The sequence below is a fragment of the Colobus angolensis genome, unplaced genomic scaffold (assembly GCF_000951035.1).
Source record: "Colobus angolensis palliatus isolate OR3802 unplaced genomic scaffold, Cang.pa_1.0 Scaffold362, whole genome shotgun sequence".
Classification (NCBI taxonomy): Eukaryota; Metazoa; Chordata; class Mammalia; order Primates; family Cercopithecidae; genus Colobus; species Colobus angolensis.
The window spans coordinates 1,112,509-1,130,147 of NW_012116955.1; the positions used below are offsets into that span (position 1 = coordinate 1,112,509).

At 36.3% G+C, this 17,639-nt stretch overlaps 1 protein-coding gene across 2 annotated transcripts in view; it reads right to left on the bottom strand.

The window, feature by feature from the left end:
* CEP162 (centrosomal protein 162kDa) overlaps window positions 1-17,639 on the bottom strand; it is a 119,947-nt gene that overhangs the window by 29,967 nt on the left and 72,341 nt on the right. For both annotated transcript variants that reach the window (XM_011953493.1, XM_011953492.1), the window contains exons 22-25: window positions 13,476-13,688; window positions 10,722-11,353; window positions 7,770-7,911; window positions 4,921-5,019 (exon numbers count right to left, since the gene is read on the bottom strand). In XM_011953493.1, coding sequence (XP_011808883.1) covers window positions 4,921-5,019; window positions 7,770-7,911; window positions 10,722-11,353; window positions 13,476-13,688 — 1,086 coding nt within the window. The remainder of the gene's footprint in view (window positions 1-4,920; window positions 5,020-7,769; window positions 7,912-10,721; window positions 11,354-13,475; window positions 13,689-17,639) is intronic.

Sequence of the window (17,639 nt, forward strand, 5' to 3'; positions counted from 1 at the left end):
AGGGACATGGATGCAGCTGGAAACCATCATTCTCAGCAAACTATCACAAGAACAGAAAACCAAATACCACATGGTCTCACTCATAGGTGGGAACTGAACAGTGAGATCACTTGGACACAGGAAGGGGAGCATCACACAGCAAGTCCTATTGTGGGGAGGGGGTGGGGGGAGGGATAGCATTAGGAGATATACCTAATGTAAATGATGAGTTGATGGGTGCAGCACACCAACATGGCACATGTATATATATGTAACAGACCTGCACGTTGTGCACATGTACCCTAAAACTGAAAATAAAAAAAAAAAAAAGAAAAAAGACAACCCTTTTCCTAGGTGAATTCATCTATGTCCTCGGCACCTGCCATCGCGAGTGCAATTGTGAAACATAGTTTAGATTGTATCCTCTTGACTAAGTGCCCTTGCACTAGGTACATGATTAAGGCAGTTAAATGATAATTGCAAAAACAAATGGTCAGCAAGTGACAAGGAACTCATTATATGATACTCTGAGGCCTGCATGGTTTGGGGAAGTGTGTATGCTAGAGAAATTTATTAAATTTCATTCTATATAAAAAAAATTAGTGAGTTTTATATTATTGTGCCTGTCTCATGGCTAAAACTTTAAAATGAAATCTATATGATCTCTGCATTATGTTTATGTACATCTATGTGTGTGTGTGTGTATATATATGTATACATATTTTTTCTGCCTCTGGATGGTACTGTCAAAAGTAATTCATAAAAGAGCACTATTTAATTGGCTTAAAGAAAAAGAAGCACTTACATAAATTAAGAATTCCAAAAACTCTTAGAAATATAGAAACTAACCCAAATGCTTTTCAAGTTCATGTGTCTCAGGTAAATCTGGTATATGATTAGTTTAACACTACTGACTTAATAAAAATAGGCATGCCTTCAGAGTTGTCAACAGTAAGTATAATGCAGACATACAACCCTTAGGCTACCTGGGTTTACTAGTCAAATAAGTATCTCTGCTAGGTATTTAAAATTAAAGACCTAGGAGTTCATTCCCAAATCAAACGTGCAAGTCGAAGTACAGTATCCATTATTCCATGTATATTAAGCACAGCAGGAAAAGAAAAACATGTATTTAACTTTGCTGCTTGCCTAACATGCATGTATTGTAAAAATAGTTAACAGGAAAATAAGATGACTAGCTGTTTAATGGCTCATGAATTTTCATGAGCAATCCAAGCATAATTGTTAATAACAAGTACATTAAGTAAATATTAGTGGGATAAAATTTATATTCCTCAATAATGATTATGTTTTATGTTTGTAGAAAAAAATTAGTTGTCCAAATCTTTTTGGTATAACTTACATCCTTGGGGTTTTGCTAAGTTAAATAATAAATATTCATTGAATATCTAGATCATTTCCAAATATACTGAAACACTAACTTATGTTTCATAGACTCATGTTGCTGAATGTAAGATTATCTACCTTGGCTTCTTAATTTTTACAGAGAAACAAATCACCTGTTCTTATTGTCACAAAAAAAAAACTATAAAAATATGCTTCTAGAAATCATGAAATGATAATCTACAAAATGCTGGTATGTGACAGGTCACAGCTGCTTTGTAGTTTTCATAAGAAATTAATGTTACTAAGGATTAAAAGTTCTAATATACATATATTTAAAACTACTAAAGATTAGGGAAACAACTTTGTATACAAAATATACAAGGAAAATAATACATAGTTTTGGTAAGCAAAGTTATGAGGAATGAAGATGTGTTTTTGTTAAAGGAAAAAGAATAAATCTGTACTAAAGTAGAATGACATACTGTTTTAGAATGAAAAAGGAGAATGAAGACCAAAAAAATGAATGAATATAGAAAGCTTGGAGAGGGAGAGAGAAAGTTAGAATGCATGAATATCTTATGTGTCCAAGCAGAAGATAAACAGAATGTATTTATTATAAGGGTTTTAAAAATGAGCCTTAATGTCAGAAGTACAGTGGACAAAACTAGAAACTGGTTTTCTCTTTTAAAACAACAAAGCTTTCTTGGAGCACTGGTCTGCTCTTGATAAGAGATTATAAAAGATTTTCTTTACCTTTAAGTTAATTTACGTAGAAAGCAAAGATTTTGTGTTTCAGTAAAATTAACTTCCTGTGTTTCCTATGGTCTCTATCAGTTCTTTGATTACTTAGGGAAACTGAATCTTCTCACTATGCGATTTTCTGTATTTGCCTTTAGAATCTACTTTGGATAACTAAGTATTGTTTCATAATGACCTGTGGTCCTATTTAATCAAATGTTTTAAACTTTTTGACATTTTTGACAACTTCCCCAAATCAAATTATATATTAAATTCTTTTGACCTCAAACTAGCTTTGGGATGTTCCAGAGGGCCCTGGAAAACCTCAAAAGAATCTGTTCTTTCTCCCAGATAAATTCAAAGGAATTAGGCTTATTTGACATGATAAATTGTATGGGAATCACTGACAAAGACAATGTTTAATCTTCTTTGAGTTATTTTTGTATGGATATGTTATTAACAAATGTTCTAGAAGCTGTATACAATTCCTAAAAATCTGGTATGCCTTGGTATGATGTTATCAGTAATAATTCTAGTTAATATCTTAAAATGTTGTATTGTCACAAAAATAACCAAATTTCTGTATCAAGTGCATTATAATGAACTCTCATCAGATGTTTAACCATGGCAAGTTTAAAGTCCTGTCATCCACAGAGAGTTAATTGTTTTACTCTGTTACTTTCCTAACAGCTTTTGTAAGCAACTATAAATATGAAGTGTTTTATCTTCAGAAAGATTCATGGAAAGGATTCTCACAAGCATGGGTTTCTGATAACTTCAAGATTATACCATTTGGCCGGGTAATAATTTTTCAGAATTCTAATGAAAAGAATGATTGGTTCACAGAAGTGCTAACCCAACATCAAGCAGAACAAGAATTAATTACATGGGACTAAATAAACTGATGAAGAATTCTTTTCAGGGACTTTGTTTAAAACACTGCTGATTCTTTAATATTCTGTAAGAGAAGTTTTTCTCTTAAGCTATCCATAGCTTAGAGCAATTTGGTAAATTACACTTTTGTTAACAGAATTGAAATATTTATCTTTTTTTCCTCTCTCTCTCCAGAAACCATTAGTTGAGTATTCTTATTTTCATAGCTATGTAAGTATTTGTGTAAGTTCAGTAAGAATCTGTTCTCTTTAACACAACTGGAAACATCAGTTACATTACCAAGGCTTTGACTGGAATATCACATTTCAGAATGTGCATCGAATCAGATATAATCAGACAGTTTCAAAAAATACATTGACTTTCTGACGCCAATAAAGTCCCTTGGAAAAAACTGGCTTGGTACCTTATATACACGGTTTCCGTACAGATGAGTAAGAAATGTCACTTCCTGGCAAGCCCAGGAGCCTCAGAATATTTGCGGGATCTCTAGAAAATAAAGGAATTTACCTGATCTATCAGTATCGGAGGCAAAAATCTGAGGCAAGCCTTTGGCATGCATTCCTAGCCTGGAGAGGCTAATAAAGGGCCAATCTGAGAATCCTTATGACAAGTTCCAGCAAAACGGACTTATAAAAGAACCTATATGATTAACCACTATTCTTGCTGCACTTTTTATGCAAATAACCACGCCAAGTTTAATGAGACTAGACTGATTTTGCCAACAAATTGGTCTTACTGTGATTATCTCTGAGAGAAATCAGGGTGACTGCAGAGAGAAAAATACTGTGCTTCATTAGAAAACTGTAACACACCCTTGTAGATATCAGATTCTAGCCTTGTATTTTATCTCTGGGGTTTTATTATTTACATGTAATCTAGTCTAGATCTCAGTCTATAATTCTTCAAACTAGTATTTCGAATTTTTCTCCTACCCTCCTGGCTTGGAATCACTAAAATATTTAACTGCCCTTTTCCTAAAATCCTAATAAGCTGAAGCTGAATAACTTGATATAAACTGCAGAGAATCACCACAACAGCTCATATATGGACAATTTTCACGCCAATTGCTGCATGGGCCACACACTTTATAACTAGATACTCAAACTGTAAAAAATGCTTTGAGACCAACATCTACAACTCTTGACTAGCTGCTCTTAGGATTCAGAAATTAGTATATAGACTACTCCTACCATTAACTTTTGTTTTTCTTTTGTTTCCACAGAAATGCCTCTTATTAAATCACCATATAGAGGCCTAACTTTGATGACAGCACACCTGCAATATCTCCTGAAATGAGACACAACTGCTTAATTGAATTGACCTGTTCTCAGCACTAAGACAATGATTTGATATGGGACAATGTACTTAAATTTGTACAGTTGCACTTGTTCCAATCAATGTTTTTCTCTTCCTTTGCCAATCTCTGATCTCACAATCTTTAACCCAAATCTCTTCAAAGCTACCAACTTGGAGAGTCCTAAGCCACCATTTTGAGTTACTTTGTGTTGCGGTTTCTCCCACATCGTGTGCTGCACGTGTTAATAAACTTATTTTTCTCTTGTTAATCTGTCTTTTGTTATGGGGTCTGTCTCAACTAAAAACTCATGAGGGTTGAGGAAAAAATTATTTTTCCTCCCTGACAGTACTTAACACAGAAACGGCCTTTACTATTCAGTTGTCTCCTGAAGAAAACAAACAGAAAACCCAAACATCTCCCATCCCATATTCCCCACTATCCACAAAATCTCAACAGCAAATAAAACGTAGACAACTTAATGACTTAATATCTGAACTTCACCTGGGGAAAGCAGATTTTACATAAGCATGCTACTAATATTTTCTTGACACGTGATACTTTCAGGTTATGTCTATTTGTACATTTAGGTAAAAAATTTATAAATATGAATATGATTGAAATGCCTAAGAAACTTATTTTAGCCCAATATTTTGGCTATTTCTTACCTCTTTCTGTAGAATTTCTTCTCGAACTTGAGAAACTACAAGAGACTCTTGTTTACTCTGCAGCTCATTAACTTGACTTTGGAAATGTCTTATAAGTACCTAGGAAATTGTTAGAAGTGCTGAGTTAATAAAGCTCCTCCTTGAACACTATCTGAAAAATATAAGAAAGCCAATTCACAAAAGGAAACTTATATACTGTTGGTGGGAATGTAAGTTAGTACAACTGCTATGGAAAAAAATTATAGAGATTTCTCAAAAAACTAAAACCAAAATTACTGTATTTTCCAGCAATCCCACTACTGGGTATCTATCCAAAGGAAAAGAAATTTGTATATCAAAGGGACACCTGGCACTTGCATGTTTATTGCAGCACTATTCACAATAGTAAAGATATGGAATCAACCTAAGTTCCCATCAACAGACGAAAAGAAATGTGGCATATATAGCCAATGGAATACAATTCAGCCTTAAATAAGAAGGAAATAATGTCATATGCAGCAAAATGGATGGAATTGAAGGTCATTATGTTAAGTAAGCTAGGCACAGAAAAATACTGCATGTTCTCACTCATATATGAGAGCTAAAAAACTTGATCTCATGAACACAGAGAATAGAACAATAGATACCAGAGATGGGAGTGGGGGGTTGGGAAGGATGAAGAGAGGTTGGTTATGGGTACAAACATACAGTTAGATAGATGAAATAAGTTCAAATGTTTAATGGCAGACCAGAGTGACTATACTTAGCAACAATATTATGTGTGTTTCAAGGTAACTAGAAGAGAGGGTTTGAAGTGATACCAGACACAAAAATGAATACTCAAGATGACAGAAATTCCAGTTACCCTGACTTGATTATTACACATTCTTTGCATGTAGCAAACATTCACATGTATCCCATAAATATCTAAATCATTATATATCAACAAAAGGGGGGAAAATAAATATGAACATTTTTCATGACTAGAAAAAGTCCTTTTAAAATAAAGCTCTATAAAGTCTACACATTTGGAAAAAGGTAGACAACACTATCTTTATACTCTGTAGTTAAGTGTGATAGTTTTTATTTATGAACTATTGATTAAATATAACACAAACCTCATAATATCTGTGAAATAATGTCAGTCTCATATTTTTAGGTAAACTGAAATACATGTACAGATACTTTAAGAAACTAAGAGAATTGGGAAAAATTTATCTTATTTCTAATGCTGTACTTTTAATGATCAGACTATGCTGACTTCTCTAACTCAATTTTACAATATTACATTTACAATTCTGGGAAAATAACATTTATGGCACTACGGCATCATAATACTACCTTTCCCACCTCTCCCAGATTATTCCTTACTACAAAATCACTTGATAGAATGCTTGCCTTCTGACACCCTATTCCTATGGAGGATAAGGCCAGAGAGGTTCTCTGTAAGGATGTATGGATTGTTACTTTCGAAAGGCACTTTAAGTATTTTTCATTAACGTAGTCAAACAGTCCTTTTTTTCCTCAGCGATCTGAAGTTCAGTTACAGACTTCATTACATTTTGCCCCTAAATACTTCAAATGTCACTCTGGGAGGCCAAAGTGGGCGGATCACTTGAGGTCAGAAGTTTGAGACCACCCTGGCCAACATGGTGAAACCCCATCTCTACCAAAAATATAAAAATTAGCCAGGCATAGTGGTGCGCACCTCTAATCCCAGCTACTTGGAAGGCTGAGGCAGGAGAATCACTTGAACCTGGGAGGCAGAGGTTGCAGTGAGCTAAGACAGCCTGGGTGACAGAAAGAGACTGTCTCAAAGAGACTGTCTCAAACAAAACCTTCAAATGCTTCAACATACATCCTTTAGAATAAGGGCATTTCTCACAAAACCGTAACATTTTATACCTAAGAAAATTTATAGTAATTTCTTAGTATCAATAGCCAGTCCATATTCAAACTTCCCCAATTGAGGAATTTATTTTTAATTAAGATGGTATTAAATAATTATACTTGGTGAGATAATTCTTTCTTGATGTTTTTCTCCCTGAGCTTCCTTCTTAAAATTCATTGAAGCCTACAGACAAGATGAACACAATAAACATTCATATATTTTTCAATTTGATAACCCAAAAGGTAGCTGATTTGCCACCTTTTCATTTTCTTTTTCTTGGATATACCTTTTGAAAGTAGATTGTAGATAAAAGTCCTATTTTAATGCTATTTTTATAAGCGACAAACAGTATAGAAGACAGGCCACAGGGTAACGTTCATAGATATTTTAAGTAGATATACCTATTATTCAAAAAGAAACATACATTTATTTGAGGAAATGCTGATGAGTTGGCAGCATTCCCTTTAATAATTCTTAGAAGACTATGCTCCATCAGAGCGAGAGCTGTGTATCTCTCTGTTCATTATTTTATCCCAGTGCCTGATTGTCTATTGACCTGAATCATTTGTTCAATAAATAAAAGATCATGGGGCAGGAAGAATGCCTAAGGACAGCTGTCAGCTGGGACTTAGAGACTCAGTTCAACATCCAAGTTCAAGTACTACGGTCCTAATCATGTTAGACATATACCTCACCACCTGTGACAACAAATTTAGAGAAAGACTTATTTGAGAAGTATAGGGACAAAACTGTAAAAAACATTTATATGGTATAGTTTTAAAGTAGAAAAATTAAATACATGGTATTATCTTCTTTAAAAAAATTAAATATATAATATTTTCTTCTTTAAAAAAGAAATCAGGCCAATAATAATTTCCCATTTCTATCACCAAGCTGAAAAAGTTAAAACATTTTCAAATAAAACAATATTAACTTTAATCTCATTAAAGTCAAAACATAAAATAGATTTGTCATCTACCTCTTGAGTTGCTATTTTATGATTTAGTTCAGTTACTTTGGAAGAAGAATTTTCTACTGCATTTTGGCAAAGGAGTTTCTCTATTTCTCTCTGATGAGATGCTTTGAGGGATGCAATGTATGCTGCAGTATCTTCCTTGACCCTACAGAGCAAATGAAAGAAAACGACACATAAAAGCGGCTCTTCAACCTCTAATTCAGACTTAGCACAAAAACAGTATAAGAAATCTGGAAATTAAGAAAAGGGAAAATGGGCACCAATATTAACTGCACTGTGTTAGGTGCTTTATACATTACTGCCTATGAGTTCTTAGGACCAATCCATGAGCTATTATTTACTGAATTTTATAAGGGCAAATAGTGATATATCTCCACTTTATCCCCAACCTGAGGCTATACCTTCTGAGGGAATCTAGGGTTCCAAAATAACTGTCTGAATTTAAAGCAAAGCACTTGACATTTGATCTTTTAAGATAAACTCAGATTTCTTGCCCAGATGCTTCATTGGAAAATCACAGCTGTTCCCTTTAGAATCTTCAATGCCTTGTAGGCAGCACTAACCAATTTTTAATCCATGCATGAGACTCCAGGGCTAGTTGCATGTTGTGAGAATGAGACAATCTTTATGGTAATTCTCAAGACATATTACGCTTGGAATATGCAATTAAGTAATTTGGACTGTAAGTGTGAGAGACTATTCATTTGTCTCCGTGATAAAATTTATTCAGAGGCAGTTCAGTAAATGGTTAAAATTATAAATAAAGATTTTATATACTTTCTACAGATAAACATTTCTCTCTTATTGGAAAGACTTTGAAAATAACAGGATTTAACTTAAAGTATGTATTGTAGTAAACTGCTATATTAATATGGTGCTTCCCAACTATAGACAAATTTAATCATTGCTTATTTCACCATACGAATATTTAGTGTGATTAGGGTCCTAGGAAAAGAATACAAACCCAAAACAAAGCACATACAACTGAATGACAGTAAAAAGTCTAAATATGTGACTAGAGAAGTTTATTCTTCACTTCTCAGGCCCAGAATTATTTAAGAAACAGATTGACAATATTAAATTTTATATGATGTACAGGAAAATTCATAGGAAAACCTGAATTTTAAATTCTTTCCTGGAAAGAATGTGGTTCTTTTTAAATAGTTTCATGCTACTATCATAATATTCAGGACTTAAGAAACAAGGTTTCCATTTGGTAGCAATATGACTGCCATATGGTAACAACATGACTCACTCACTGCCATGGCTGCCAGTCAATAAGCATTTGTTGGGTGTTTCCCATGCTCCTTCTGCTCCTACAGCACATTGCTGTGGGGATGCAAAGAAGCATAATCTTACACCAGTTCTCAAGAACTACAAGGCTGGGTATGATTAATCCTTTCTTGGTACATATTAGTAAGTTTTGTAGGAGTTGGGGGTAGGAGAAGGCAATTTCCTGGGAAGTTCCATGAAATGTTATGTGAAGTAGTACTTATAACAAGAATGAGCAAAAGGCATGAGGAAATGTGACATATTAGGTAAGTACAACAGTATTAGAATAGTGATGAGACTTGAGATGCCAGGCAGAGAAATTTAGTCTTGATATTTAAGGAAGTTGGGAGTCACTGGAGAGCAGAGTGACCCAGGTGTATGAGTATTTAAAGAATATTAATGATTTTTAAGCAAGATGACTGGGGAAGGTTAAAAAAAAAAAAGGAAGATTGGAGTGGGAAAATTGTATAATGGCAGCACTGGTTGATTAAAGTAAGGAAGAATGGAAAATGGGAAACATTTATACCCAAGGAATAACAGAGATAAAGCTGGCCTGGTAATTAAAATAAATATAGACAGGGAAGGGGAGCTTGGGAAGGGGAACTAATTTACAGTTAAAAAAAGGAAACTTGAGGTATTGGTGATTCCAAGAGAAGCAATCCAATAAATAGTTCCAGGTTTCACATCTGAACTCAGCAAAGAGAACAAACTTTAAAAGCAAATCTAGAAGTCATGGTTCATAGAAACCATAAGAATGGGTAAGTTTAGCAATGGAGAAAGAACAGAGAATAAACAGAAAACCAAGAGCTGAATGCTGGTAGAAAGCCAGATTTTTGGGGCTGGAGAAGGAAGAAGGGTCAGAATTCAGTAAAAGAAACAGAAAAGGAGTTTTGGTCAGAGCTGCCAAGTCATGGAGGTTAAGGGAGGAAGCCATTTCAGGAGAAGTAGTGTGGTCAACATTGCTGAAGAAAATGAGGATGGAGAAAATGCCACTGGACTGGGAAACGTCACTATTGAGACCAGGTTTAAAAGGGGTGATGATGAAAGCCATATTTAAGAGGAAGTGAGATAGAAATAAAAGAAAAGACTACTTGTGAAAAAACGGGTACTGAAAGACAGGATTGGAACTTGATCAGGTGAAAAAAAGATCTGAGGATGTCAAAAGACTCAGAGGAAGAGACAGTGGATAGCAAATGGAGATTGTGAGAAGGAAATGGATGAGTATAAAGTTCCTTAAGGCATGAATGGATGTGATCACAAGGTCAATTTGAAAAGTTATTTTTGAAAAGAGGACCTTTTCCTTTTAGCCTGTCAACTAGCTTTAACAATAACTGTTTTCTGAAAGCAATCTGCTTATAGCAATAATGAACTATGCCATTCCTTTGCTAGAAGAGCCCAGTGAGTCAGCTTATTAATACCATATGGGTACATGCCAAAAGGCAAGACTGGCGAGCCCAAGGACACAATTTGGGTTGACACAGAGGTTCAGGTACATCAGAATTTGGGCCACCAGCAGGTAGAAGACCCTATCCTGAAACAGATATATGCTCAGTAATGTAATATATTAATATTCACTTATGAATTCAGTTCAGGGTCAAACTAATTATCTGGAGGAAACATATCTTATAATTTTTCAATTTTTATCTTTTTATTTTTACAAATATTTATAATTTAACATTTTACCTTCTCATGGAGTCTTCAAATTGATTGATTGCTGCTTCAGATTTCACCTTCAGCTCATTCTTCTCTGAAATTAATCCCTCTAGTTCATTTTTTAATCTGCAGTTTTCTTGTAAAACTTCTGAAAGATGGGAATCAGTGAAAGTATGTGGTTGGTAAAGCTTGCTGTCCAGGATTCCAGAGGAGTTAGCATTCCCTTTACTTGAGTGCAAAACATCTTTCTTTGCCCTTTTGGCAGACATTTCCTCTCTGCCCTTAGAGTTCTGATTTGAGAGCATCATTCTTCTTTCTTTCTGAAGCCTCTCCACAGTTTTTGAAAGGTCTTGTATTTCTCTCTTTTTTGCAGCCAGTTCTTCATTGAGTCTTACTAATTTAGCTTTAGCATGAGCCTGTTCCACCTGGAATTCTATAGACTGAAAATCTTTATCATCTTTATCATTTTTCTTGACGTCTAATTCAGCATTCTGATGTTTAAGAATGTCTATTTTGGCTTCAAGGTTTCTTACAGTGATCTGATGAGCTTCCTTAATGTCATCAAGTTCCTTCTCTAGTGCTTTAATTCTGGGAGAGTCATGTTGATTCAATTTGCAGGCAAGTAGCTGCTCCTGCTGCTCTAGTCTTTGTTCATATTGAATCTGAAGGAAAGAATCCATGTAATGCCAAACACCTGTTAAAAACGTTTCATTGGTTGCTGAAGCCCTGCACACTACTGGGTTCTACCTAATCCTTTATTCAGGTACTCATTATACATTCTGATGTCTACAATTCTGTTTCTTGAGTGAGTCAAATGTATTGAAGTCCTATTCTTTCAGGGCATAACATTATGTATTCTTGACATATGTCATGTAATTTAATAATTGATATGTTGCTTCATAAATATTAACTTACCTATGTTCTTACACACTGCAAAATTTATTTTAAACCTCACAACAAAACCTATTATTATGCAGTCTTTTCCATGCAAACTGTCAGCACACTGTTTGAGGATAAACAGTAAAACAACTGGGGGCACTGAAGTCTTTGGGAAACAGCACATTTTCAAGTTTCTAACATCAATTTATTAATTTCATAGAGAGTAAAATGGCCTGGAATTTGTATACTGGAGCTTTAGTATTTTGTTTAGTGTTCAGCAAATGAAATAACTAATTTCTCCTATGGAGGGAGGCACCAGCAGTGTTTGCTCATTCATTCAATGGATATTTACCGAGGTATGGCCTTATGCCAGGCAATATGCAGGTTCTAGCAACAAAAAGACTCAGTTCTTATTTTCAAATAGCTCACAGCTTGGTGAGGAGAGCAACATGGCAGCAGCTACAATGTCCCATAAGTGCAATAATGGGCCTGTGAACATAGTGCAGTGAGTGCAGAGGAGGCGAGACTGCCCTAAGTATCTGGAGGCTTGACAGAAGGTGGGAAGAGTACATAGAGACAGCACATTTATGTTTGGTCTTGAGAGATGAATGTTAATTTGGGGTTAGGTGGAGTCAGGGATGTTTTGGAAGTAGGAAGAGCATACGCAAAGCTGGTCGAATGCTTGGTATATACAGGGAATCAGAAATGAAAGGGGGAAGAGGCAAGTAGTGAGCAAAGGCAGGAGTGGGATGGGGCAGGCGGCTGCAAAAAGAAACAGAGTGTTTAGATTTAAATATATAAAAGTGGAGTAGGGGGTTGGAGTTTATACCTGAGAGTCTTTATTTGGTTGGCGGAACACTAATAATAATTACAATCATTAATTGTTTGCTAGACTCCATGCTGGTAATTGATACCAGCATGTTATCAGGGATCTGTATCTCTACATCTCTGTATCTATCTATCTATTTACCTATCTATCTATCTATCCATCCATCCATCCATCCATCTATCTATCTAAGTATAAAAGAGGGTGGAATGGAAGAAACCCAAATTACCAGGCCACTGTATTATTTCCCGGTTATCAACCTTCTACTGTTTCTGGAATCTAATGTTCTTTCATTTGTTGCTTTTCTCAGGATATAAATCTGTGGAGAATTGAGATGAACTTCCTAGAACATCTCAGCACCCTCATCTGCAAAATAGTGTTAACAATATCTACTCCTCACAGTTGTTTGGAAGGATTATGCAAGATGAACAGAGATATTTATGAAAGTATCTAGCATGGATTCCTGACAGAAACCATGTGCTCAACAAATTTTTAAAAACGATCTATAACTGTTATTGGTCTACAAAATTTTTTTTTAAAGTAAATTAAATATGTCCTGTTTCATACTTGGTCTGTTCTAGCAATGGTATTTTCTGATTCATTCCTGTTTCACAAAATAATGGAAAACTCAGAAAGTGAGACATTTCTGGAAGATGCTCCCCTACCCGCTGTTCCTAAAGTGTATATTTCTGTCTTATTCCCTTACCCTTCTCTAGATAAATTTCAGTGAAAATATTTTCAAACACGGTAATTTCTTTTTTCTTTTTGTACTGAATACGTATCAGGTGTGTTTTATTCTGCTTTTTCATGACTTAATTTCTACTAATTCTAATATTGAGAGAGGTGATGTAAAGATTATCTTGTGCTTGATTATTCTGTCAGAAATAAAAAGAAAAGTTGCTGAAAGAGGACACCAAAATAGGATGGACTTGGTTTCTTTTGCACCTATTGATATCAGTGGTAAAGGTTTCATGGGAAAGAATGTTTATAGCTATTTGTTAAAGTGAGATCCTAAGAAATGCCAGCCCCCATTGTCCATCTCTGACCTTTATTTATCTCTGAGGCTACTTAGCACTTACCTTCATTTTCTGAAACTGTTGTTCCATGGTACGAAGGCTTTTCTTTGCTTCTTCATCTTTGCCTTCCAGATCAGCTTCTAGCTTTTTTATCCTTTTCTCCATAAATTCTACTGTATTTTTATCCACTGTATCACCAGCTGCTGATGCAGCCAATATTAAAGCAGGTAAAGAATTGGGATATCTTCTCTTCAGAATCCCTTCCATTTCCTTAACCTATTAAGACATATTTTCCACCAAAAAACTCTTAGATTTAATAAATGAATTCAGTCAAGTTTCAGGACACAATCTACAGAAATCAGTAGCATTTCTACATATCAATAACAATCTCGCTGAGGACCAAGTCAAGAACTACCTAGGAATACATTTAACCAAGAAGGTGAAGGATGTGTACCAGGAGAACTACAAAACACTGATAAAGAAAACCGTGACACAAACAAATGGAAAAACATCCCACGTGCATAGACTGGAAGGATGAGTGTAGTTAAAAAGACCATACTGCCTAAAGCTATCTACAAATTCAATTTAATTCCTATCAAATTACCAAAGTCATTTTTTACAGAATTAGGAAAACCAACCCTATAATTCATATGGAACCAAAAAAGACGCCAAATAGCCAAAACAGTCCTAAGCAAAAAGAACAAAGGTAGAGGTATCACATTACCTGACTTCAAATTGTACAAGGCTATAGCAGCCAAAACAGCATGGTACTGATAAAAATAGACACACAGATCAATGTAACAGAATAGAGAACCCAGAAATTAAGCCACATGCCTACAATCAACTGATCTTGGACAAAGTCAACAAAAATATACACTAGGGAAAGGACACCCTATTCAATAAACGGTGCTGGGAAAAGTGGACTGTCATGTGCAAAAGAATGAAACTGAACTCATACCTCTCACCTTATACAAAAATAAATTCAAGATGCATTAAAGATCTAAGACCTGAAACTATAAAAATCCTAGAAAAATTTCTAAGAAAAACTCTTCTGAACACTGGCCCAGGAAAGGATTTATGACCAAGTCCCCAAAAGCAAATGCAACAAAACCAAAAATAAACAAATGGGACTTAAATAATCCCATTAAAAAGTGGGCAAAGGACATGAACACACATTTTTCAGAAGACATACAAGTGGCCAAAAAATATGAAAAAATGCTCAACATCACTAATCACCAAATAAATGCAAATTAAAACCACAATGAGGTACCATCTTACACCAGTCATAAGGGTTATTAGAAAGTTAATAAACAGCAGATGTTAGTGAGGATGTGGAGAAAAGGGAACACTTGTATACTGTCGGTGGGAGTATAAATTAGTAAAATCATTATGGAAAACAGTATGGACATTTCTCAAGACCTAAAAAGAGAACCATTTCATCCAGCAATTCTACTACCAGGATTGAAAGGAAAATAAATCGTATCAAAAAGACACACACACACAAACAAACACACACTATTCATCCACAGAAGAGAATAAAAGCATATTTTGAAGCAACATGGATAGAACTGGAGGCCATTATCCCAAGTGAAATAACTCAGAAACAGAAAGTAAAACTCCACATGTTCTCACTTATAAGTGGGAGCTAAACAATGAGTACACATGTATATACAGACTGGAATAACAGACACTGAAGACTATAAAAGGTGGCAGGGTGGGAGGCAGTGAGAGCTAAAAAATTACCTACCAGGTACAGCGTTCTTTATTTTGGTAGTGGCTACCCTAAAAGGCCAGACTTCACCACTATGCAATATATGCCTGTAAAAAATCTGCATTTCTAACCCCTAAATCTATAAAAATAAAACAGTAAAAATTTTGAAACATATATAAGGTCACAAATACATGTAAAATAAAGCAATTTAATAAATAAACTTAGATTATGCTACACTTGTCAAGATTTCAGAGATATTTATAGCATGTCTCCAGATTGAATCAAATGCACAGAAGCACAAATTAATTTCAAATTTTACATCCCTAGATTATCTGATAAAAAAATCTTAAAGTATATTGTCTAATTACCTATTGGTTTATTTATAGAAATTCTCTTACATTCATTAGAAATATATCTTCAGGGCTGGGTACAATGGCTCATGCCTGTAATCCCAGCACTTTGGTAGGCCAAGGCAGGTGGATCACATGAGGTCAGGAGTTCCAGACCAGCCATGGCCAATAGGGTGACGCCCTGTCTCTACTAAAAAAATACAAAAATTAGCCGGGCATGGTGGTACACACCTGTGGTCCCAGCTACTCAGGAGGCTGAAGTGGGAGAACTGCTTGAACCCAGGAGGCAGATGGTTGCAGTGAGCCAGGATTGCGCCACTGCACTACAGCCTGAGTGAAGAGTGAGACACTACCTCAAAAAAAAAAAAAAAAAAATATATATATATATATATGTATAATTTATAATTAGTCTATTTAAGAATATTGTGAGGGGCACCGAAGATGGCCAAATAGGAACAGCTTCAGCCTACAGCTCCCAGCGTGAACAACACAGAAGACGGGTGATTTCTGCATTTTCAACTGAGGCACTGGGTTCATCTCACTGGGGCATGTCAGACAGTCAGTGCTGGTCAGAGGGTGCAGCCCGACCAGCAAGAGCTGAAGCAGGGCAAGGCATCGCCTCACCTGGGAAGTGCAAGGGGTAAGGGAATTCCTTTTCCTAGCCAAGGGAAACTGAGACACACAACACCTGGAAAATTGGGTAACTCCCACCCTAATACTGCGCTTTACCAAGGGTCTTAGCAAATGGCACACCAGGAGATTATATCCTACACCTGGCCCAGAGGGTCCCACGCCCACAGAGCCTCCCTCAATGCTAGTGCAGCAGTCTGAGATCTAACTGCAAGGCTGCAGCGAGGCTGGGGGAGGGGCGCCCGCCATTGCTGAGACTTAAGTAGGTAAACAAAGCCATAGAGAAGCTCCAATTGGGTGGAGCCCACCACAGCTCGAGGAGGCCTGCCTGCCTCTGTAGACTCCACCTCTGGGGACAGGGCATAGCTAAACAAAAAGCAGCAGAAACCTCTGCAGATGTACATGTCCCTATCTGAGAGCTGGGAAGAGAGCAGTGGTTCTCCCAGCATGGAGGCTGAGATCTGAGAATGGACAGACTGCCCGCTCAAGCGGGTCCCTAACCAAAGTAGCCTAACTGGGAGACATCCCCCAGTAGGTGCAGACCGACACCACACATCACACGGCTGGGTACACCTCTGAGACGAAGCTTCCAGAGCAAGAATCAGACAGCAACACTTGCTGTTCAGCAATACTCTATCTTCTGCAGCCTCCGCTGCTGATACCCAGGCAAACAGGAGTGGACCTCAAGCAAACTCCAAAAGACCTGCAGTCGAGGGTCCTGACTGTTAGAAGGAAAACTAACAAACAGAAAGGACACCCACACCAAAACCCCATCAGTACGTCACCATCATCAAAGACAAAAGGCAGATAAAACCACAAAGATGGGGAAAAAGCAGTGCAGAAAAGCTGGAAATTCAAAACATCAGAGTGCACGTCCCCCTCCAAAGGAATGCAGCTCATTGCGGGCAATGGAACAAAGCTGGATGGAGAATGACTTTGACGAGTTGAGAGAAGAAGGCTTCAGTCGATCAAAATTCTAAGAGCTAAAGGAGGAACTACATACCCAGCACAAAGAAACTAAAAACCTTGAAAAAAGAATGGATGAATGGATAACTAGAATAATCAATGCAGAGAAGGCCATAAAAGAACTCATAGAGATGAAAACCATGACACGAGAACTATGTGACAAATGCACAAGCTTCAGTAACTGACTCGATCAACTGGAAGAAAGAGTATCAGTGATTGAAGATCAAATGAATGAAATGAAGTGAGAAGAGAAGTATAGAGAAAAAAGAGTAAAAAGAAATGAACAGAGCCTCCAAGAAATAGGGGATTATGTGAAAAGACCAAATCTACGTCTGATTGGTGTGCCTGAAAGTGACAGGGAAAACGGAACCAAGTTGGAAAACACTCTGCAGGATATCATCCAGGAGAACTTCCCCAACCTAGCAAGGCAGGCCAACATTCAAATTCAGGAATTACAGAGAACGCCACAAACATACTCCTCGAGAAGAGCAACTGCAAGACACATAATTGTCAGATTCACCAAAGTTGAAATGAAGGAAAAAATGTTAAGGGCAGCCAGAGAGAAAGGTC